This window comes from Poromitra crassiceps (assembly GCF_964638095.1).
Source record: "Poromitra crassiceps genome assembly, chromosome: 4".
Taxonomy (NCBI): domain Eukaryota; kingdom Metazoa; phylum Chordata; class Actinopteri; order Beryciformes; family Melamphaidae; genus Poromitra; species Poromitra crassiceps.
In genome coordinates, this window is record NC_139626.1 from 14,307,901 (window position 1) to 14,332,108 (window position 24,208).

Sequence of the window (24,208 nt, forward strand, 5' to 3'; positions counted from 1 at the left end):
CAACACAAAGAGGAAAACGAGTGATGGGGCAACTTAAGAATGCGCAGTCACACAGCAGAGCCTCCCTTATACTGTAAGCATCCCTTTTTATACACATACAAAGAAAGCTTTTTATATTATCCAATCACATACAAAGAAAGCTTTTTATATTATCCAATCACATACAAAGAAAGATTTTGTCCCTTTGTGAGAACAGGTTTGGGATGACTTTCTGGCAAAGCATTCGGTACGCCGAGGTTGTTTCAAATCATGAATCACAGAAATAAGCTAGGTCAACTCTGGGTTGAGAGTATCACACCGGTATGGATGGTATAATACATTTATTCTTTCAAAGTTTCAAAACATTTGGAGGCTTATTTTTCATTCAACGTTTTGCCTTGCAGTATGGCTGACACACACACACACACACACACACACAGGCACGCACACACACGCACAGATGACACAAAAACAAGGAAACGCGAGAACAGAGATTCCCCTTTTAAAATGTGCAATGCTGATGCGTTGTAGAAAGTGTCTCTCAGAAGTGAAGTCATTTTGTTATGTTACTGAGTCAGGTGCCAATTCTGTCAATTAGTGTTTAACTTATCGTATGAATAACGGACTGTTCAAAATACATCCTTCATTCATTAAATAAATGGTGGGATTCTCTGATACATGTTGAGCGAGCAGCCAGTCAACGCTGGGCCCCGGTGACTCGTTACACATCACAGGATAATGAAACTATGACCAATGACGTATTTACTGTTGTGATTCACTCAACCAACAAGAATATCCACATAACCATTACAAACAATAAGATACATTAGCCAGCAGCAATGTGTAAAAGGATCATCTGAAGTCTATACAGTATATAAACAAAAAGCAACAAAACCCACACCGTTAAAATTTTTCCTTCTGTCCCACAACATAGTTAATTTCTTATTTTCCTTTTGTACAATAATATGACTCTAAAATACTGCGATCTGAAGAGAGAAAAAATAACGCTGAATAAATTATTCCTACACAAATATTTCCCAGCATTTCTCGTTAATTACAGTTTACAGCGGGTTCAACCTTCCTCCTCTTGCTAATTTACAGTACAAGCTGAAAGGTGGCGCGGCCGTTTTCAGCTCGTTGTGATTGTGTGACATGATGTATTTTATTGTTGTCGAGTGGAAATGTCTCGTTTGGAGCGCCCGCGTGTGTGCGGCTCGCTCATTTCTGAAAAACAAATGTCATGTTGAAAGGTTAGGCCTTTTAAGATGTCAGCATAAGGAAATAAAGGAGAGTCACTAACAAATAAGGTGCGAACAGCTTTCATCGTGTGATTATTGAATTTGTGTGATGTCTCTGGATATGAAGCCAGGAATTTGAACAATCCAGAATACGTTCCACTCATTCTGTGACCTTTCACCCCATCCAGAAAGTACAAATTTGGTCCTATAAATTGAATTTCAGTACAACAGAAAGCATAAGACTGATAGCAACTGTGACTGGGCTTCAGTTCACAATGACACAACCCTAACGCTACCTGTGAATTGAATCAATCTATGACATGAAAGCATCTTCAGCATACGGACGATTACATAAAATGCGATAGTATTCTTCAGCAGATGGATAATTAGATTGTTTATAATAGTACTACTAGCACTATTGCTACAAAATAAATCAAACAGCAACTGTAGGCTAATAAAATCTGCGCAAATTAATCTCAAAAGGTGATATTTTGGTGAGACCAATCATCATCAAACAACTTGAGTTCAGTTTGTCAAAGAGAAAACTATAACATAAAACAGCAGATTTGACGGAGGGCAAAACAACACATTTGCTTGCACTGTCTGCAACTTTGCCAATCATTTGAACAGTAAATGCTCACAGCGATGCATTAGCCGTGGTCAATTTCACTGTAAATTAGCTATTGTATAATTGTCAAACGTTTCCGCATTACCTTTTGAAAAAGCCTAACCTTGTGAGGTAAATACCTTTAGTGAGCAGCAGGAAAGATAAGCGGGCTCAGATGCCCTTTTCAACAATCTACTTTAAATCAACATCTCTCCCGTACATAGATTGCTTAAATATACACACAACTAATAAACTTGACATTTGTCATTTACAATTATACAACAAAACCAAGACTCAACCAATAACTGACTTTGTTAAGCACGCGCAGCAAATGTAATGTGGGTTGATCTACTAACACTGGACTTCTCCTTCAGGGCATTTCCCTATCAGTAGCGTACTATTGGTGTTGGGTCCGTTTGGTGCTAAAACCTCTGAACCGGTCAAGGTTGCCGGTGTTAACAGATGCAGTTTGGGCCGGGATAGGAAACGCAAGGACAAAGGACCGGCACTTTTATCAAACTCTATTTCATATCCTCAGGATTAAGTGGGGCACGAGGCGTTGCTGTCTCTACAGTCCACGAGAGGCTGAGGAAATCCACAGAGACGTCTCCGCCACGCGTAGAACGACAAATAATGAGAAGGTTGTCTCGGCATCTCCGACGGCGCTCAACGTATGGGTGAGATCCGCCGTCTGGTAGTGTATCAAAATAGGCCATTCGTCGGGTTTCCCTTTGTCTCGTGAGAGACTAACACAGAGGATTACCTTTTTATGAAGACAGAACCGCAACATGGAAGATAATCTCTGTAGTGTGGCCAAGTAGTGTGAAGATGATGGTAGAGTAGTGTGAAGATGATGGTGGAGTAGTGCGAACTGTGAAGATGATGGTGGAGTAGTGTGAACTGTGAAGATGATGGTGGAGTAGTGTGAAGATGAGGGTGGAGTAGTGTGAAGATGATGGTGGAGTAGTGTGAAGAAGTGTGAAGATGATGGTGGAGTAGTGTGAAGATGATGGTGGAGTAGTGTGAAGATGATGGTGGAGTAGTGTGAAGATGATGGTGGAGTAGTGTGAAGATGATGGTGGAGTAGTGTGAAGATGATGGAGAGATCCAAATTGAGGATGTATGTACTGTATGTGCGCGTCACGCCAGTCGGCTAGTCGGCCTCAGGCCCGGGGGGAGGGAAAGGGGGGGTCTACATGGCAAAGAGAGTGTCCTCTGGTCTGTCCGCCTTCTTGCGGCTTGGGGTTTCCTGCGGCGCGCCCGGTTCGCCATTGGGGGGCGACGGTAGGCTGGGAGCCATCTCTGCTGCTTTGGCTCTCTCCTCTAGAAACTTGTCGAACTCTGGAAGAATGGAAGAGGAAAAGAGAACAAGGAAAGGGAAATTTGAAGGGAGTTGGTTACAAATATATATATTTCTTTAATTATTATTCTCAGATCCAGAACCCCCCCCCACCCCATTTTCTCCCCGATTGTAATTCCCCCTACTGTCCCAGTCACTGCTCCACCCCCTCTGCCGATCTGATGAGAGTAGCACACTAGCACATGCTTCTTCCGATACATGTGTAGTCGTCAGCCACTTCTTGTCACCTGACAGTGAGGAGTTTCACCGGCAGGGCGTAGCCACTGACCTAAAACATATGGACAAAGCTATCCCATTCATTTTGGTCTCCCATTTGGAGTTGATTCGTTGGCCGTCACCATCTTGATTTTTCGTCAGCAGAGTGGGAGGGAATGGGTTGAGTCCTTGCACAGCTCACGTGAGATGGGGGTTTCCCAGAGCCGCAGCTCCGCCTGCTATTGGTCCGTGATCGGCAAGCTGCGCGATCACTGGACAGGCGATCTGTCAATCACCGCCTTTTCTATCATCTATTTTACTCCAAACGGGCGATTATATAAGTTATATAAGATATGACCCCCTACAGTTGTTATGAAAAGGTGAAATTAGCTATATAGACCAAAACCGTGTTTCGGTCCAGGCTGTAAAGATGCTTAATTACTGTTACAAAGTGGGGCATTTTAACAGGAACGACGGGACTTCTGAGCCCTGCCTCAAGTGGCCATTCGAGGAATTACAGCTTAAACAAAGACTTCCGCATCTTCCTGGGAAAGGGGCAGAGCTTGCCCACTGGGCGCCCCGACTGACCAGAGGAGGCGCTAGTGCAGCGACCAGGACGCATACCCTTAATCCGGCTTCCCACCCGCAGACACGGCCAATTGTGCGTGTATGGACACCCGACCGAGCCGGGGGCAACACAGGGGCTCGAACCTGCGACTCTTGTGTTGGTAGGCAGGGAATCTACCGCTGCACTAACCGAACGCCCCGGGCGGAAAATAATCTGAAGGGAATAACAGAGCAGAGGAGAATCCAGTCGTCTTACCTTCGCTTGTCACGCCTTCTTCACCCTCGTCTCCTTTCTGTCAGGAAGGAAAGGAAACAAGGGTCACATTCGGGAGCAGTGAGTCTTTGCTCAAATTGAAACACTGCAAACCAGCAGAAGACCACAGTGTAGTATTAAAAACTACTAATTAAAACAAAACCCCACACAGCAGCACCCACTACAGTGTAGTGACTAGTACTACACCCTTTATACATGAAACTTACCACTGATCTGTGATCTTACACATTCTCACATAACAGTGGTTGGTATATCATATGACAAAGAGCCAGTTGTCAATATCACTCACCCAAACGTGTTGCAGTTACACTTAAGAAAGTATATTACATTGAATGCCAATGCCTACCCATACTGGTATAAAATTGAACACCAAATAAACCCAGTGTTTTACCCATCAAGACAGATCATTATTCCAACTTCGTTAAGCAACAGAGTCTCATCAAATTTTGTGAAATGAGCACAACTCTTGAAAGGCTTTATTACACGTTTACACATGATGTGGAGATGACATTCCTCCATCACGCATTAGATGATGTGACAATACCATGAATTAAACATGACATTTTCTTCTTTTCGTCATGTCAAAAAGTTAGCTAGGCTTAGGCGAGTGAAACAAAGTTTGGTTAAAATTAGGGTTATGTTCGGGCAACTAAAACAATTTGGTAAAGGTTAGGTTAAGGTTTTTTGTCATGGTTAAACAAGCTAAATTTAAGACTTTTGAACACCTTTTTAATACCTTACCTTTATAATACCTTTTTAAATATGTTGTTATTTATGGAAGGGGTCACTGGAGGAAAATAGTGGAGGCCCTGGAGGGTGATGCTTTGTAAAATTTAGTCTCAGGGAGGGTACACTGTTATTGAGTTCTTCAACAACACCCCTCCTGGCCAACCTGTTTGGTATGACCCAGTGTATCCTTTCTCAACAGAAGAAGAAGAAAAGACGTGCAATACATGCAGCAGGAGAGAGAGGGCGAGAATAACGATCGGTGCAGGGGCCAAGGGGCCCGTCCTTTTGTGCTCCCCAAAATTCATCCTAAATGATAATAAACATCCTAAATTTTAATAAACACTGCTATCAAAACACATCTTGGCATTCTCAGGTTCGATGCATGAGGGAAGCATGTCGGGTTTGTCTAATTAATGCTCGTCAAAAGATCAATGTAGGGTATAAGGCTTGATGACTTTGAATGAATATTATTACGATGAATATATATTATGTCAGAGAACATAATATAGGAGTGCAGAGGAGTGCAGAAACTACTCGAAAATAAACTTTGTGATACAGTAGAGTAGGCTACCATACGTGCGGCTTCAATCACCAACTTCATTGTAGGCTATTATTCATGGTATGTTGAGGTTTTCCGTAGGCTATCTGCAATCTACTCGACAAATTCTTTAGAAAACCCACAATATTAATTCACTACACTGCCAAACTATAAAACGCCTGTTGGATCAGCGGTGGAGAGGTCGCTGTGGGAAAGTACATTTCTCTCCCTTTCTGTGCACGGAGCGCGTATTTGCATTTTAAGACATCGTGCTCATTTCGCAACATTTCGGGAGTCCAGGCTCCCATAATGTCAGTTTGTCCCCACAGCACACGGTTAGTAAATACAGAGGAAGCAGAGGTGTCCAGACACGTGATTGGTCAAAGTAAGAGTGAGGAAATGTAATGGGGGAAAAAAGGGAAAAATGTGTTACATTCTGGCTTCAAAAGCCAGTTCAAAATAGAAGAGGGGATTACCACAGGATAAAAAACAGGAGAGAGAAAGGGAGAAGAGCAGGCAGAAATAAAATCATGATGGTCTCACCACATCAGTAAACAGCCACTCCTCTATGTCATCCATGACAGAGGACTGGCCTTCCACACCCTAGGGGGGCAACAGCGTGACCCACAGGTGGCCACCAGGGGACAGCAAAGCCACAACAGAAAATATGCCGCCCCAAACGGAACAGAAAATATGACTTAAATGAACTTCAGCATCAACTTAAAATGTAACTTAAGAATGCATTTATGAGGCAAGAAAAAGAAACAAGCAAAATGAGGTGGGATGGAAGGGGTGTCTCCGGCGATTAGTGTGGCGCAACACAGCCAGTGAAAGCTAGGAGCAACAACATGTAACCCTAACCCTAACCCTACTAACCTCTAACCCTAACCCACACTCACAAACACACCCTAACTGATCAGACGCAGCCAAAGATTAGCAGCATTTTGTTGTGTTAATCTCCCAACCTGCTGGACAGTTGAGTGGAGTGGAGTGTGAAAACAGGGTTATGCCCAGGCCAAGGCAGGCCATGCAGTGCTACCCAGGAGCATACCCAGGAGCCACAGAGTCAGTCTGGTTAGGAATTCAGGAGGAACATCACTCAAATGGCAGGGAAAGAGGGTATTACTGAATCAGTAGAAGCTTTTATGGTGCGTAAGCAACTCAACTCCAATTAGTGTAAAACCACTGAAGCATAGATTGAATAACATAGCCTGCATATTGTAGATATTCCTCTGTTAAACTGAGAGCCCAGTCAGAAGCGCAAAACAAACAAGTACATTTTAAAGACAAGCCTAAGCTAATTTTCCCCAATTGGTTAACGAGTTTAGTAGCAAGAAAGCATTTTATCCAGCAGCAGAAGTCAACAGCAGATAAAAACACGACGGTTCAGGCCAACACACACACACGCAATCACACACACACGCAATCACACACACACACACACAATCACACACACACACACACACACACACACACACACACGCAATCACACACACACGCACAAACAAACAAACAAACAAACAAACACACACACACACACACACACACACACACACACACATATTTAAACGTTGCCTGAAAATGCTAGCCTGTGTTGAGTGCCTGTCACATGCAGACTCACCCCTCCTATAGTTGGCTGTCGTACATCCAGAGTGGGAGGAAGGCCACTGGGGGCACTGCTGTCTTCTGCTGTAGCGCTGAGACAGGAAGGGGACACTCACTGTTAAACCACTTTCATACCAATCACCAGGGCTGGACCGGGGGTCACATGATGACCCATGTTCAACTCTTCTGTTGTCAACACAGGGTTAATCCTCCCTGGCCACTCATGAAAAGTCAGACCTGACCCGGGTCACAACCCAGGAGAGATGCAGAACAATTAGCCTAGCCTAATTAGCATAACAAATAGCAACCCGGGCGGTGCCAGCATGTGTGTGACGTGTGCTTACGTCCTGCGTGCTTCAGACAGAGCTCCGGTCCTGGTCTGGGCAAACATGTCGAAGTCGTCCTGGCCGGACGGAGGCTTACAGCTGGGCAGAGAGCTCAGGGTGCCGCTGACGCTGTCTGCACCCACGTCTGCAGGCACAACAACACACTGGCATGTTCAATTTGTCATACAGCAGAGAGAGAGACAGAGACAGAGAGAGAGAGACAGAGAGTCAGAGAGAGACAGAGACAGACACAGAGAGAGAGAGAGAGAGAGACAGAGAGAGAGACAGAGAGAGAGATGGCCAAACAAAAGTGTATTTTTCACACATTTCCTATAGTCTGTTTTCACGGAATTGTGTTACTAGGGAACAGTTTGAAACCTAGCTTATTTCCTGTCAGCTATTATATTGGCATCATAGACTGTATACACTGCAACAGGAAGTTAGCTAGGGGCAGTTTAGAATGTTTATGTTGTCATCATAGACTGTATACACTGCAACAGGAAGTTAGCTAGGGGCAGTTTAGAATGTTTATGTTGTCATCATAGACTGTATACACTGCAACAGGAAGTTAGCTAGGGGCAGTTTAGAATGTTTATGTTGTCATCATAGACTGTATACACTGCAACAGGAAGTTAGCTAGGGGCAGTTTTGAATGTTTATGTTGTCATCATAGACTGTATACACTGCAACAGGAAGTTAGCTAGGGGCAGTTTTGAATGTTTATGTTGTCATCATAGACTGTATACACTGCAACAGGAAGTTAGCTAGGGGCAGTTTAGAATGTTTATGTTGTCATCATAGACTGTATACACTGCAACAGGAAGTTAGCTAGGGGCAGTTTAGAATGTTTATGTTGTCATCATAGACTGTATACACTGCAACAGGAAGTTAGCTAGGGGCAGTTTTGAATGTTTATGTTGTCATCATAGACTGTATACACTGCAACAGGAAGTTAGCTAGGGGCAGTTTAGAATGTTTATGTTGTCATCATAGACTGTATACACTGCAACAGGAAGTTAGCTAGGGGCAGTTTAGAATGTTTATGTTGTCATCATAGACTGTATACACTGCAACAGGAAGTTAGCTAGGGGCAGTTTAGAATGTTTATGTTGTCATCATAGACTGTATACACTGCAACAGGAAGTTAGCTAGGGGCAGTTTAGAATGTTTATGTTGTCATCAGGCTGTATACACTGCAACAGGAAGTTAGCTAGGGGCAGTTTAGAATGTTTATGTTGTCATCATAGACTGTATACACTGCAACAGGAAGTTAGCTAGGGGCAGTTTAGAATGTTTATGTTGTCATCATAGACTGTATACACTGCAACAGGAAGTTAGCTAGGGGCAGTTTAGAATGTTTATGTTGTCATCATAGACTGTATACACTGCAACAGGAAGTTAGCTAGGGGCAGTTTAGAATGTTTATGTTGTCATCATAGACTGTATACACTGCAACAGGAAGTTAGCTAGGGGCAGTTTAGAATGTTTATGTTGTCATCATAGACTGTATACACTGCAACAGGAAGTTAGCTAGGGGCAGTTTTGAATGTTTATGTTGTCATCATAGACTGTATACACTGCAACAGGAAGTTAGCTAGGGGCAGTTTAGAATGTTTATGTTGTCATCATAGACTGTATACACTGCAACAGGAAGTTAGCTAGGGGCAGTTTAGAATGTTTATGTTGTCATCATAGACTGTATACACTGCAACAGGAAGTTAGCTAGGGGCAGTTTTGAATGTTTATGTTGTCATCATAGACTGTATACACTGCAACAGGAAGTTAGCTAGGGGCAGTTTAGAATGTTTATGTTGTCATCATAGACTGTATACACTGCAACAGGAAGTTAGCTAGGGGCAGTTTAGAATGTTTATGTTGTCATCATAGACTGTATACACTGCAACAGGAAGTTAGCTAGGGGCAGTTTAGAATGTTTATGTTGTCATCATAGACTGTATACACTGCAACAGGAAGTTAGCTAGGGGCAGTTTAGAATGTTTATGTTGTCATCAGGCTGTATACACTGCAACAGGAAGTTAGCTAGGGGCAGTTTAGAATGTTTATGTTGTCATCATAGACTGTATACACTGCAACAGGAAGTTAGCTAGGGGCAGTTTAGAATGTTTATGTTGTCATCATAGACTGTATACACTGCAACAGGAAGTTAGCTAGGGGCAGTTTAGAATGTTTATGTTGTCATCATAGACTGTATACACTGCAACAGGAAGTTAGCTAGGGGCAGTTTAGAATGTTTATGTTGTCATCATAGACTGTATACACTGCAACAGGAAGTTAGCTAGGGGCAGTTTAGAATGTTTATGTTGTCATCATAGACTGTATACACTGCAACAGGAAGTTAGCTAGGGGCAGTTTAGAATGTTTATGTTGTCATCATAGACTGTATACACTGCAACAGGAAGTTAGCTAGGGGCCGTTTAGAATGTTTATGTTGTCATCATAGACTGTATACACTGCAACAGGAAGTTAGCTAGGGGCAGTTTAGAATGTTTATGTTGTCATCATAGACTGTATACACTGCAACAGGAAGTTAGCTAGGGGCAGTTTAGAATGTTTATGTTGTCATCATAGACTGTATACACTGCAACAGGAAGTTAGCTAGGGGCAGTTTAGAATGTTTATGTTGTCATCATAGACTGTATACACTGCAACAGGAAGTTAGCTAGGGGCAGTTTAGAATGTTTATGTTGTCATCATAGACTGTATACACTGCAACAGGAAGTTAGCTAGGGGCAGTTTAGAATGTTTATGTTGTCGTCATAGACTGTATACACTGCAACAGGAAGTTAGCTAGGGGCAGTTTAGAATGTTTATGTTGTCATCATAGACTGTATACACTGCAACAGGAAGTTAGCTAGGGGCAGTTTAGAATGTTTATGTTGTCATCATAGACTGTATACACTGCAACAGGAAGTTAGCTAGGGGCAGTTTAGAATGTTTATGTTGTCATCATAGACTGTATACACTGCAACAGGAAGTTAGCTAGGGGCAGTTTAGAATGTTTATGTTGTCATCATAGACTGTATACACTGCAACAGGAAGTTAGCTAGGGGCAGTTTAGAATGTTTATGTTGTCGTCATAGACTGTATACACTGCAACAGGAAGTTAGCTAGGGGCAGTTTAGAATGTTTATGTTGTCATCATAGACTGTATACACTGCAACAGGAAGTTAGCTAGGGGCAGTTTAGAATGTTTATGTTGTCATCAGACTGTATACACTGCAACAGGAAGTTAGCTAGGGGCAGTTTAGAATGTTTATGTTGTCATCATAGACTGTATACACTGCAACAGGAAGTTAGCTAGGGGCAGTTTAGAATGTTTATGTTGTCATCATAGACTGTATACACTGCAACAGGAAGTTAGCTAGGGGCAGTTTAGAATGTTTATGTTGTCATCATAGACTGTATACACTGCAACAGGAAGTTAGCTAGGGGCAGTTTAGAATGTTTATGTTGTCATCAGACTGTATACACTGCAACAGGAAGTTAGCTAGGGGCAGTTTAGAATGTTTATGTTGTCATCAGACTGTATACACTGCAACAGGAAGTTAGCTAGGGGCAGTTTAGAATGTTTATGTTGTCATCATAGACTGTATACACTGCAACAGGAAGTTAGCTAGGGGCCGTTTAGAATGTTTATGTTGTCATCATAGACTGTATACACTGCAACAGGAAGTTAGCTAGGGGCAGTTTAGAATGTTTATGTTGTCATCATAGACTGTATACACTGCAACAGGAAGTTAGCTAGGGGCAGTTTAGAATGTTTATGTTGTCATCATAGACTGTATACACTGCAACAGGAAGTTAGCTAGGGGCAGTTTAGAATGTTTATGTTGTCATCATAGACTGTATACACTGCAACAGGAAGTTAGCTAGGGGCAGTTTAGAATGTTTATGTTGTCATCATAGACTGTATACACTGCAACAGGAAGTTAGCTAGGGGCAGTTTAGAATGTTTATGTTGTCATCAGACTGTATACACTGCAACAGGAAGTTAGCTAGGGGCAGTTTCGAATGTTTATGTTGTCATCATAGACTGTATACACTGCAACAGGAAGTTAGCTAGGGGCAGTTTAGAATGTTTATGTTGTCATCATAGACTGTATACACTGCAACAGGAAGTTAGCTAGGGGCAGTTTAGAATGTTTATGTTGTCATCATAGACTGCATATACTGCAACAGGAAGTTAGCTAGGGGCAGTTTTGAATGTTTATGTTGTCATCATAGACTGTATACATTGCAACAGGAAGTTAGCTAGGGGCAGTTTTGAATGTTTATGTTGTCATCATAGACTGTATACACTGCAACAGGAAGTTAGCTAGGGGCAGTTTAGAATGTTTATGTTGTCATCAGACTATATACACTGCAAAAGGAAGTTAGCTAGGGGCAGTTTAGAATGTTTATGTTGTCATCATAGACTGTATACACTGCAACAGGAAGTTAGCTAGGGGCAGTTTAGAATGTTTATGTTGTCATCATAGACTGTATACACTGCAACAGGAAGTTAGCTAGGGGCAGTTTAGAATGTTTATGTTGTCATCATAGACTGTATACACTGCAACAGGAAGTTAGCTAGGGGCAGTTTATAATGTTTATGTTGTCATCATAGACTGTATACACTGCAACAGGAAGTTAGCTAGGGGCAGTTTAGAATGTTTATGTTGTCATCATAGACTGTATACACTGCAACAGGAAGTTAGATAGGGGCAGTTTAGAATGTTTATGTTGTCATCATAGATTGTATATACTGCAACAGGAAGTTAGCTAGGGGCAGTTTAGAATGTTTATGTTGTCATCATAGACTGTATACACTGCAACAGGAAGTTAGCTAGGGGCAGTTTAGAATGTTTATGTTGTCATCATAGACTGTATACACTGCAACAGGAAGTTAGCTAGGGGCAGTTTAGAATGTTTATGTTGTCATCATAGACTGTATACACTGCAACAGGAAGTTAGCTAGGGGCCGTTTAGAATGTTTATGTTGTCATCATAGACTGTATACACTGCAACAGGAAGTTAGCTAGGGGCAGTTTATAATGTTTATGTTGTCATCATAGACTGTATACACTGCAACAGGAAGTTAGCTAGGGGCAGTTTATAATGTTTATGTTGTCATCATAGACTGTATACACTGCAACAGGAAGTTAGCTAGGGGCAGTTTAGAATGTTTATGTTGTCATCATAGACTGTATACACTGCAACAGGAAGTTAGCTAGGGGCAGTTTAGAATGTTTATGTTGTCATCATAGACTGTATATACTGCAACAGGAAGTTAGCTAGGGGCAGTTTAGAATGTTTATGTTGTCATCATAGACTGTATACACTGCAACAGGAGAATGTGTTTAGCTCTAGCTAACAAGGAGAATGTTATTCTTGCTCTGAATAATAATCCCCAAAGTGTCTGGGAGGGGGAAGCACAGGCACTAGGGGTTCCCATACCAAGGCCAGCCAGGCGTGAGGCTAGTGAGGCTGGGGAGGGGGCAGGGGCGGGGGCGTTGAGGGCGGGGGCGGTGAGGGCGGGGGGCAGGCTTGCGGGGGCAGTGTTGGTCATACTGCTGAGCACGGCCGGGGAGCCTGGGCCCAGGTCGATCAGGTTGTCCTCTGTGGCTTCGCTCAGGACCTGGTGGAGAAGGAGGCAATCATCACGCACCACATGGAGGGGCAGAGACAATGCATTGAGGGAGACTGGCTCAAGTGCGGCTAAACAAATCCCTTCATGGAAGGCTAAGAAAGGGCAGGGTTATTATACAGTACTGTGATTGTGTTTAAAGAAAAAAGGAGGAAATGCATGGTGTAAATTAAAAAATGACACGGTGTCTAACAGGTGTAAGTGCAGACTCTTGGGGGAAGTTATTGGTTAGCTTCAGGAGAGCCTGAAAACACCCAGGACTCAGGAAAGCAGCACTTTTTCCCAAAAGCAGCAAAAGTAAACTGTTGTGCATGAAAGACATTTACAAAGATTCAAAGGGTATTTGCTTTGAGAGAATGGGTGTGACCACAGGAAAAAAGAGAGTGCAAGACCATGAAACTCACAAACCTCGCCATTTAATCCTGGATAGTAGTACTTTCAGTCACCATAGCGATGACCAATGCCAAGGGTGTGGGCTGTTTAGCAAAGATACAACCAACCCCTTAAGAAGGTGTAATTACAGCAGGAGGGAGGGGGGGAGATTGAATCTTTGGGCACTGGAGGAGTTGCATTTGTCGGCTCACAAGCCATTCTTAACATCTAAGATCACTTTGCACATCTCAACTCCTCCATATTGGAATCTTTGGAGATTATGCGAATCTAATCTGAGAGTACCCAAGTGATTCTAGGGACATATTAATTCACTATATAATACAATCATACTCCATCATCACATGTCCATCAACATCGATCTGGGTTTGGGTCATTTGCTGTTGGGGGCTACATGGTCAAAACATGCCATATATGGGGGGAAACATATGGGTGGAGGCGGGGCCCATACTGTTCAGCCATGTTTCAACAGCTCCTCTGGGATCAAAGTACAGAAACACATGGTACTGCTCGTTTAGGGAGGGTGACAATATTTTCATACTTGCCTGCCTCAGCTAGCCATAAACAGACACAAAACAGAAAGGAAGAAACACAAGGAATACCATTAGCATGCCTGTGCAGGAACACACTGTATTGGCATGATAACAGCACTGACAGACAGAAAGAAAAGAGGCGGACTGGCAATGTAACATGATAACAGCACTGAGACATCAAAACAGAGGCTGACTGGCGATGTAACATGATAACAGCACTGAAAAAGACATTAAAAAAAAAGACGCTGACTGGCAATGATGTAACATGCAGCCCTAGGCAGGAGACACTGAGAGGGCGGACCTGCAGAAAAACGCCATGCCATGGATGACACAGTAGCACAGAAGAAGAAGTAGCCTGGAGGATTCGGACAGGTGCCCACCATTGACTGTATAATATATAGACCCGCTATCCAGATGTGAAGCCAAAATGCGTTTCAGCGAGCTGCCATCTTGCTTGTGTGATGTGGTTTGGCACCCGAGTATGCGCAGTAGGTTCGGGCTGAGCCCCCTCAGCCATGACGGAGTCTGACGGAGGTTTGAGAGTGGCTGTCACAGCTGTCAATCAAACCTTATTATAAAAGGTCAAATAACTACTGTAACTGAAATGAAAATGATCTGCGTGATAAGAATGACCTAAAATGACAGAAACCATATTTGGGGGGGGGGGGGGGGATTATGTGTTGTGTACTTTGCTTTTTTAGTTTGGCTCATGTCCCATCTGCTTTATGATCTATACCAGGAGCAGCCACAAGGGGGCGGGCGAGATGTTTTTGCTTCACTTTTGAGGAGCTGTCATGACATCCATATTTTATACAGTCTATGGTGCCAACCAGGAAAAGGGAGTGAGCAGATGGCTGGTGTTTCAGCACCGAGGTCCGACAGTAACTGCCAGTGCCGACTCACCCCGTTGTTGACACTCTGAGCCGCAGACCTCCCGGACCTAAACCTCTCATACCTGAGGGAAAGACAGCAACAGAGAGAGACTGTTTAGCTTGGTTACGACTTTCTTTGTGTGCATGTGCTGGTGTGTCTGTAGACTGCCGGTGTGTCTTTAAGACTGTCGGTGTGTCTTTAAGACTGTCGGTGTGTCTTTACACTGTCGGTGTGTCTGTTAGACTGTCGGTGTGGTCTGTAGACTGTCGGTGTGTCTGTTAGACTGTCGGTGTGTCTGTAGACTGTCGGTGTGTCTGTTAGACTGTCGGTGTGTCTGTTAGACTGTCGGTGTGTCTGTAGACTGTCGGTGTGTCTGTTAGACTGTCGGTGTGTCTGTAAGACTGTCGGTGTGTCTGTTAGACTGTCGGTGTGGTCTGTAGACTGTCGGTGTGTCTGTTAGACTGTCGGTGTGTCTGTAGACTGTCGGTGTGTCTGTAAGACTGTCGGTGTGTCTGTAGACTGTCGGTGTGTCTTTAGACTGTCGGTGTGTCTGTTAGACTGTCGGTGTGTCTGTAGACTGTCGGTGTGTCTGTTAGACTGTCGGTGTGTCTGTAAGACTGTCGGTGTGTCTGTTAGACTGTCGGTGTGTCTGTTAGACTGTCGGTGTGTCTGTAGACAGTCGGTGTGTCTGTAGACTGTCTGTGTGTCTGTAGACTGTGTTGGGACCTTTCGTAGCGCAGGAAAATGTTGTTGAGGTCGTCGTTGACGTGCAGCAGCTCCTCAGTCACCTCCTCGTTGGAGACACAGGAGATGAGCTCCATTATCCTCTGCTGCATGGCTCTGCAAGTCCTGTTCAGCTCCTACACACACACACACACACACACACACACACACACACACACACACACACACACACACACACACACACACACACACACACACACACACACACACACACACACACACACACACACACACACACACACACACACACACACACACACACACACACACACACACACACACACTTTTTGAGTGTGTAGCCCCCTCTAGTGGCCTCAGGTTTACACAAACACTTTACTTATGAGGAAATCAGGATGGAGAATGGTGGAACACACATACTTGCAACACACACAGACACACACAGACACACAGACAGACACACACACACACACACACACACACACACACACACACACACACACACACACACACACACACACACACACACACACACACACACACACACACACACACACACACACACACACACACACACACACAGACACACAGAGCAAAGCAATGAGCTAACCTGCAGTAGCTCATGGTCTGAAGGCTCCTCCTGTCCTGGTACCATCTCTGTCAACATCTCTGACATCACCTTGGTGTTCCCACGCACAATGTCTAACTCGCTGCGCAGTCGGCAAATCTGGAGGACACAGAAGTGAATGGACACTAAGGCCATGTCCACACGGAGACGGAAGCTATCTTTTTTTTTTTCGTTTCAGAAAAGTTTTCCATAAACATGGAAACGTTTCAAGAAATGTGTGTATCCACATGAAACCACTGAAACCGCTGTAGAATAACAGAGAAAGACAATCTCGTCAATAATGGCATACAACCTCTAGGGGCGCACAGTCTATAATGTGTATCTCACTGTAGCAGCAGCTTAAACCCTTGGCTTTGCGGGGAGGTTTGCCATGTCGATGAATAAAATGATGAAACCTACAGTATACAGGCAAATGCAGAGCTGTTCAGCAGGGCTGATGGTCTCCCTGTAGCCTACAATATAGAACGTTAACTATCGGTGACGTTCCTGATATCATCCACTTCCATGATCTGTAGACATGTTGCAAACACATCCCAGCGTATTGGCCGCTCCTGCACATCACCGCACAGGCTAAATGATGCAACATAAATATACATTATATAAACTCATGGCATAAATGTGTTTTTATTGAAAAAGTCGCGTCAAGTAAGCTAAAGTCTTGTTGGAGTGGACACGAGCGGATATCACAGACACCACAGTGCAACCTGTGTTCGTCAAACCTCTCACTTCCCTATTCACGTTGTATTTACGAGGGCTATATATAGGGCAAGAGAGTATGTTGGTTACACTGAGGGTTTACATTTCATTTCATTTCATTTTGTCCAATATTAAAATATTCCAGAATTGCATGTTGTATTAAAAATAAATATAATTTCTATCTAACACGTTAAGCCTGATTTTGTTTGTGTTATTGTAAAAATGTAGCCGCCGCTAAGCCTTCTGGGAAATATCCGATGAAGGGAGGGGAGGGGTGGATGGGTAGAGTCAGCTGTGTGGAGCCCTGAGGATGTTGTACACGCTGTTCTCCGTGTCCACTTGTTGCTGACGGTGGTAATAGAGGAGCATTATATTTTGCTGCAAGATCCCCACTGCTGTAGCACGAACGTTACTGCCATGATTGTTATTGTTGCTGGTGGAGAGAGGTGGGGCTATGGCGTCATCGTTTCAGGAAAGATGCGTATGGGTTGTAAACACGTAAAAATGCAAGGGTGGCGTCTTCAGATTTAATCACTCTGGGACCCGTTTTGAAAAATTAGCGTATACGGCCAGAACGTATAGTCCCAGAACGCGGTTCCATCTGGACGAAACGGCTATATGACAAAAAACTTTAGCGGATACACCTAAAGTCGTCTCCGTGTGGACATGGCCTATGTCTGATCAGCTCCCACAAAGGCTTTCGGTTGGAGCGGTTTATTGGATCTCTGGAGGAGCACTGACTCTTTGAGAACTGTGCCATTCAAACTCTGCTGGCACAGAGATGGCTGAACATGTGAGTGTCAGGCCTCCTTCAAGAGAAATGCAGTTCAGTTTCTTAGGAGAACATAATCCAACAACCCCAAAACTAAAGCTTTTCTGGGTATAAAGAGGTGGCCATTGACATTTGACAGCCAGCAATTGCAGTCATGCTTACAAAGATGAATATAACAAAACGAACCAAACCAGAGCCTCGTGATACTCATACTTTCATATTCAGAAAGATTTTTTTTACCCCACCTGCGACAAAATCTCTAACCTGACAGATGACAGTTTCCAAAACTTTGCCCAATAATTTAAACAAGGTAGTTGTTTCTTGTTCCCAGAGATCACCTGTCAATAAAACAGTGTCTGTGGGGGACTGTGATGTCTTTCTCCTTGGATTGTCTGTTGATGCAGTTTGGGGTTCTGTAGGTGGCGCTCTTTTCTCTGTCTGTTCAGCCATGGTGGCTAACTCTGCTCACGCTGACTACCAGGTTCTTCTTCTGTCTATTCCAAACAAGCTGCTGCTGTTTTTGTTGTTGTTGTTGTCAGAAACATGAAACAGATAATTTCCCGTGCGCAAAGAGGATTTGACCTAAATACCAGACACCGGGGGTTTAGAATAGAACAGCAAATCCAAAAGCTTTCATGAACTGTATTTTTTTTTTAAGCAATAAAGTAGCCAAGGGACATTTAATTGTATGAAAATGTTGCAGATCATGTTGACTTATTATTACAATGTTCTGTTTGCACAGTTGAGTCGTTTCCCGTGTGCATAGGAGTAACACTGTACCTGTTCGGATGTAGGGTTGATGGATCCGGAGGCGTGGAGGTTGGGCACCTGGGGGGTGGTGTAGGCCGGGGGGACGGCTGGTGGTGCGGGCTGCGGCTGGGGAGGTGGGGGGGGCTGCGGGGCGGCGCTGTACTTCTGTAGGGTGGTGTCGCCTTCTGGGGCAGACGCCACCTGGCAAGGAGACCAAACAGAGAGATCACAGTGGATTGAGTTCTAATCACACTAAGAGCTGCTTTTTCCGCACAGCTTTTAGAGGGCCATCATGAGTGTGTCATGTGTGATGCTGTCCTACCTGCTGAGGTGTGTGTATAGAGCCATCATGAGTGTGTCATGTGTGATGCTGTCCTACCTGCTGTGCTGAGGTGTGTGTATAGAGCCATCATGAGTGTGTCATGTGTGATGCTGGACTACCTGCTGAGGTGTGTGTATAGAGCCATCATGAGTGTGTCATGTGTGATGCTGTCCTACCTGCTGAGGTGTGTGTATAGAGCCATCATGAGTGTGTCATGTGTGATGCTGTCCTACCCGCTGAGGTGTGTGTATAGAGCCATCATGAGTGTGTCATGTGTGATGCTGTCCTACCCGCTGAGGTGTGTGTATAGAGCCATCATGAGTGTGTCATGTGTGATGCTGTCCTACCTGCTGAGGTGTGTGTATAGAGCCATCATGAGTGTGTCATGTGTGATGCGGACCTACCTGCTGAGGTGTGTGTATAGAGCCATCATGAGTGTGTCATGTGTGATGCTGTCCTACCCGCTGAGGTGTGTGTATAGAGCCATCATGAGTGTGTCATGTGTGATGCTGCCCTACCCTCTGAGGTGTGTGTATGGGCGATAGCGTCTCCAGGTCGGACATGGGGAACTCGATGCCTTTCCTCTTCAGCTCTTCATAGATGTGGACCACGCCTGTCAGGTCCGGACTACTCCTGAAGGCATCGGCCCACGCCTGGTGGAGAGGATGGCACAGAACGGGTTAAATGGACAGCTCACCCTAAAATACAAAATACATTTTTCCTCTGACCTGTAGTGCTACTTATCCATAGATCGTTTTGTATTAGTTGCCTGTTTTGGAGATATTGGCCAAGAGATGTCTGCCTTCTCTCCAATAATACAATGGAACTGGATGGCACTCTGGCTTGTGGTGCTCAAAGCGCCCCCAAAATACATTTGGAAAAACTCAACAGCAATGTCTCTTTCCAGAAATCATGAGCTGGTTACTCAAGATAATTCAGAGACAAAGCCGACTAGTGGCAACGGTACAGTACTACAGGCCACACCGCAAAGACTATAGGGCGACAGATGCTCGCCTCACCGACAGCCCCAACATTGCCGACCGCTGATTATCAGCTGTGTGTGTGTGTGTGTGTGTGTGTGTGTGTGTGTGTGTGTGTGTGTGTGTGTCAGGGGTAGAGATGAAACAATATGAAAATTTCATATCACGATTACAGTGACCAAAATTATCACGATTATCAGTATTATCACGGTATTGTTCAAATGTGCTGAAAATGTTCAAAAAGTACTAATACACTCAGCAAAATCATTTCTCCAAGGCTGCACCTTGATGGACAGTATTTACCATGTTTTTCAAAGCGTACGGTTATTGTAAGGAATTTGATCATGGTTATCGCAACGAATTTGATCACAGTTATCATTCAAAGCGGTTATGGTTTCATCCCTACTCAGGGGTTTAAGAGAGAAGAGAGCGAAAGACTGAGAGGGAAAAGAAAGGATCAACAAAGGACAGAGTAAACAAAGTGAGGGATGACAGAGAATAGCCTGTTCTCTGATCATTTTGTCTTTGTCCACCTTGAACACGTTCTCTCAGCAAACCACAAAGCTGTTGGCCGCTCTGTCAGCAGGGGGCAGGATAGAGCCCGACTGAGCCAAAACAACACATCAAACACAAGAGAACTTTACAAGGACTTTGAAAGGCCGAGAGAGTGCTGCCCAGTGAGTCACTTTCAAACTCAAAGCCACTTTGACGCACGTTCAAATATCCACAACCTGATGAATCTGTTTGGTTGAAGTGTGTCCATGCAAAACAACTGCTATACAAACTAGACTGGTGGCACCTGTTTTGCATGGGGCTTAACAAGTGCTACAAACAGGGCTGTGATGAGTGTGGCTGTGATCAACCACTAACTCAAAATAAATGATCTATGGAAGACTAAAAGCCTCTTTTAGACTTATTTGGATGGAAAGTGTCGCTCAACACACAGGTCGCCCGCGATAAATAAAGTGTCGCTCATGTTGGCTGCATTTATGCTTCAGTGAACACTCCTCTAGGGTCAACGGTCATGTGACTCGAACGCTATAGAGAAGTAGTGCAGACAGCCAAGAGAGGGAACGCTGTACGCTGCTTTGTCTCGTCTGACAGCCACACCGATTCCCAACAGTCAACGCTAATAAACATGAGCTCACAGATTGGCTACAGTGAAAGCACGTCGGAGGCAAGATGGAACACACTTGGCTGCAGCCGCACAGAACGACACCCACAGCCACACAACTCACCTCCTCTCTCTCTGGGAAGTTGGTCACGGTGTTTTGTGATTTTTACAAAGTCGTACATCAAGGACATGCTGATAAAAATAGCGGGGACACGTCCATTCATTTCAATAGAGCGAAAACCAAAACAAGCGCGCGTGCCGTCTATATAGCCAATCACACTTGCGCGACACATCGTGACGTAGTCAGCAACACTAGAGATTTCACTAGGTAGCAGACACTGCTCGTCGACTCAAGTCCTCATTTCTGTCGGCGATGGTTTTAAAAGTGACCAAGCATAAATTGACCTTTACCAGGCTTGTTTTTAGCCCCTACAGACTTCATACTCACAAACACACATTCACACCTGGGAACAGCACGATACACCTCACACCCACAGTCTCCTCCTGTTGGCCGATAGGACCATAGATAGGACCCACAGTCTCCTCCTGTTGGCCAATAAGGGGATTAGCATCTTGCTCATAGTCATGTGGAGAATAGCTGCTCACGGAGGGCAGATGCGTTACTCACTCAATTCTGCCACACAGATTTGAGCCGCCACCTCGCTTCTCTAACCTCTAGACTAGCAAGGACAACAATTAGACTCTCCCTCGCGGGTCGTCGCTGGAGCTACAGTCACATGGCCTCCCTGGAGGAAACAGGAGGAGCCTACCTGAGCCTGCCCGGGTCACCTGAGCTGTAACGCAGGTAACCGGAGACGCTCCTCCTCACTGAAGCCCCGGAGTCACTCGTATACGACCTGAGGCTCTGCCTGGGGGGAGGCAGCACACCCCCAGGAGCGCCGCACTGTAACAAACACCTTGTACCGCACACCTCACTGTCTCAACGGTACGCACTTTCCTCTCAGCAGGAGCAGCAGCCATCTCTAAGCCATTATAGAATAAGATTCGTAGACTTCTTCATAGCCGTCAGCCATGCCATGTATGTACTGACTAAACCAAGCGCACCTACTCTCATGCTTATTTTATCTCGCTCCCATACCTGAATCAAGGCGAGCACTTTGTCTTGAACAATGGTGGGAGGGTTGTTTTTGGGGGAGATGATTTTCACCAGCACGCCATCGATGAAGTCCCTGCTGGTGACGAGGGCGTGGAAACGATGGCCACAGTTCTTCACGCACGTCTCCAGGACCTGAGGGGGCGAGGGGAGAAACTAGCAAGAGGGCAAATCGAATATCCTTACAGGCGAGCCAGCCGTTGTTTGGATTGCAAATTAGCCATGAATATTATCCCCAACACATTTTCAGAAGGCTCAAGATCACAGAATATTGTTCAGCAAAAACACTTTTGCTACAATACAGTAATAAGCCTAACTGCACTTTATTAAACCCATTATAAATTAGCCTAATGCTAAACCTTTGTCTGGTAATATTAATCATATTCTTATGATAACTTTGCCACCTCTGTCCACTCACCGTCAGAGCCAGCATCACTTCCCTGTAGTTCCTGTTGCCGTTCAGCCTCTTCTTCACTGCTCTAATGGCATCCTTTGGACTGAACACACACAACACACACGTCAACACACACATCAACACACACACACACACACACACAAACACAAGGATATACGCACATGCCTCAAATGGTTTGATAAAAACACAAGAATGTAATAGCTGAAGGATATGGGTGTTTTGCAAAAGAATGTATTACACCAGTTAAAAGAATGAAAAGTGGAATACTAGCTGTAGATATATTTGTAAATGATTCCCTGACCTGTCTCAATCTCAGTGCTTACTTCCTTCTACTAATAATTTACTTTAGCATGCTTTGGCTATCCGATCATACAAGCCTCACAGCAGCGGGTGTGACATGCCTTGAATACCCCAACCATTAAAAAAAAAGCTCTCTTGTAGAGATTCCAGACATACAGTGTTGTAGGCTAAAGTCACCTAACAGACATACAGTGTGGTAGGCTAAAGTAACCTAACAGACAGTGTGGTATGCTAAAGTCACCTAACAGACATACGGTGTGGTATGCCAAAGTCATCTAACAGACATACAGTGTGGTAGGCTAAAGTCACCTAACTTTCCAGCCCACTAATCAAACAAGACTTTGTCCTACAAGTTTAATGGAGCAGTGAGATAAGGAAGGAGGCCTCGGATAAATCCACCCATAAATCCAGTGCAGGTTTCTTTCCTTCCTCTGCTACAGATAAGAGCATGGTCTTTCTTTACTATGTAAATAGCTATCAAACCAGGAAGACAGTATGAAAGCGGACAGTCAATCAATAACAGATATGGGTATTGACTGATCTCCTCTGGCTACTAACCCATCCTCTGTTTCATTGATGATGTCACATATTTCCATGTTGAGCGTCCAGTCTTCACTTTGGAGTGAGCCATCTGTTGCTCTCTCTGAAACAGACACATACACGCAGCTAGGAAATCAGCTCAAGCGCTGAATGCATTTCATTATAATTACGTTAAATAATAACCTTTGAAGCAATGAATGGGACCATGACTGGAGGCTAGCTAGCTTAGCTAACGTTAGCCGCCATTCAAGACAAGACTGTTTGTATTCATGGCTGTTTCTATGTTGATCGTAGCATTGAATTACAGAACACGATCAGAAAATAGTCCGCTCGTTACCAATTGTAATGTTGGCACAATCACAGCAGATGTAACCAGCCAGTAACGTTAGCTAGGCGGCTACCAACAGGGGCTTACCAGCAAGAGAACTACTTTACGGACCTAGCTTGCTAACAGCATACAGCCAGTAAACCACCAAACCATGGCAAACGAGAAAACTATATTTCCATGACACATTTATCTGCATAAAATGTCATTTCTGAACGATCTAGTTACATACCAATGCAATGCCCCACTGGGGTAGTGTAAGGATTTCCCAAAAGGAACTCCATCTTGCTCGACAACAAACAAGTCAGTCCATGGGATGATTCTTGGGAAAACCTAGCAAGTCCCGCCCACCGAGCAATGTCATTAGCCAAGAAATCCTGACACTCAACGTGATTGGACAGCTAGGACACACATCATAGGAGTTGGCATCAAAGGTTGCATCAATAAAAGTAAAGATCGATGGCTTATGAGGTGTCACATTTTAACATTGGAAAATGCAGATTGCAGAAATTCGTGAATATTATGAAAAAAAATCCCACTGCATTTTAATTCATGTTCAAAATAGATCAACTTAGTCTGGTATTTGACCATAGACTGTATATTATTTGACAACCCATGGAGGAAGGATGGAAGCAAGGGACACACATGTGGGTCAGATTCGGTCAATTAATTGGATTTATTTCTACAGT

General features: G+C 44.2%; 1 protein-coding gene across 1 annotated transcript; it reads right to left on the reverse strand.

The window, feature by feature from the left end:
• Positions 1-23,803, reverse strand: tom1l2b (target of myb1 like 2 membrane trafficking protein b; the record flags this gene model as incomplete). Its single annotated transcript, XM_083634516.1, has 15 exons — positions 1-3,165; positions 4,203-4,239; positions 6,031-6,090; positions 7,109-7,184; positions 7,437-7,563; positions 12,876-13,056; positions 14,892-14,943; positions 15,588-15,721; positions 16,174-16,290; positions 18,440-18,610; positions 19,250-19,384; positions 21,925-22,074; positions 22,358-22,436; positions 23,213-23,297; positions 23,752-23,803. 15 exons carry the CDS (start codon positions 23,801-23,803, stop codon positions 3,017-3,019), a joined length of 1,605 nt encoding a protein of 534 aa, XP_083490642.1. The 3' UTR covers positions 1-3,016.
• Positions 23,804-24,208: the final 405 nt, after the last annotated feature.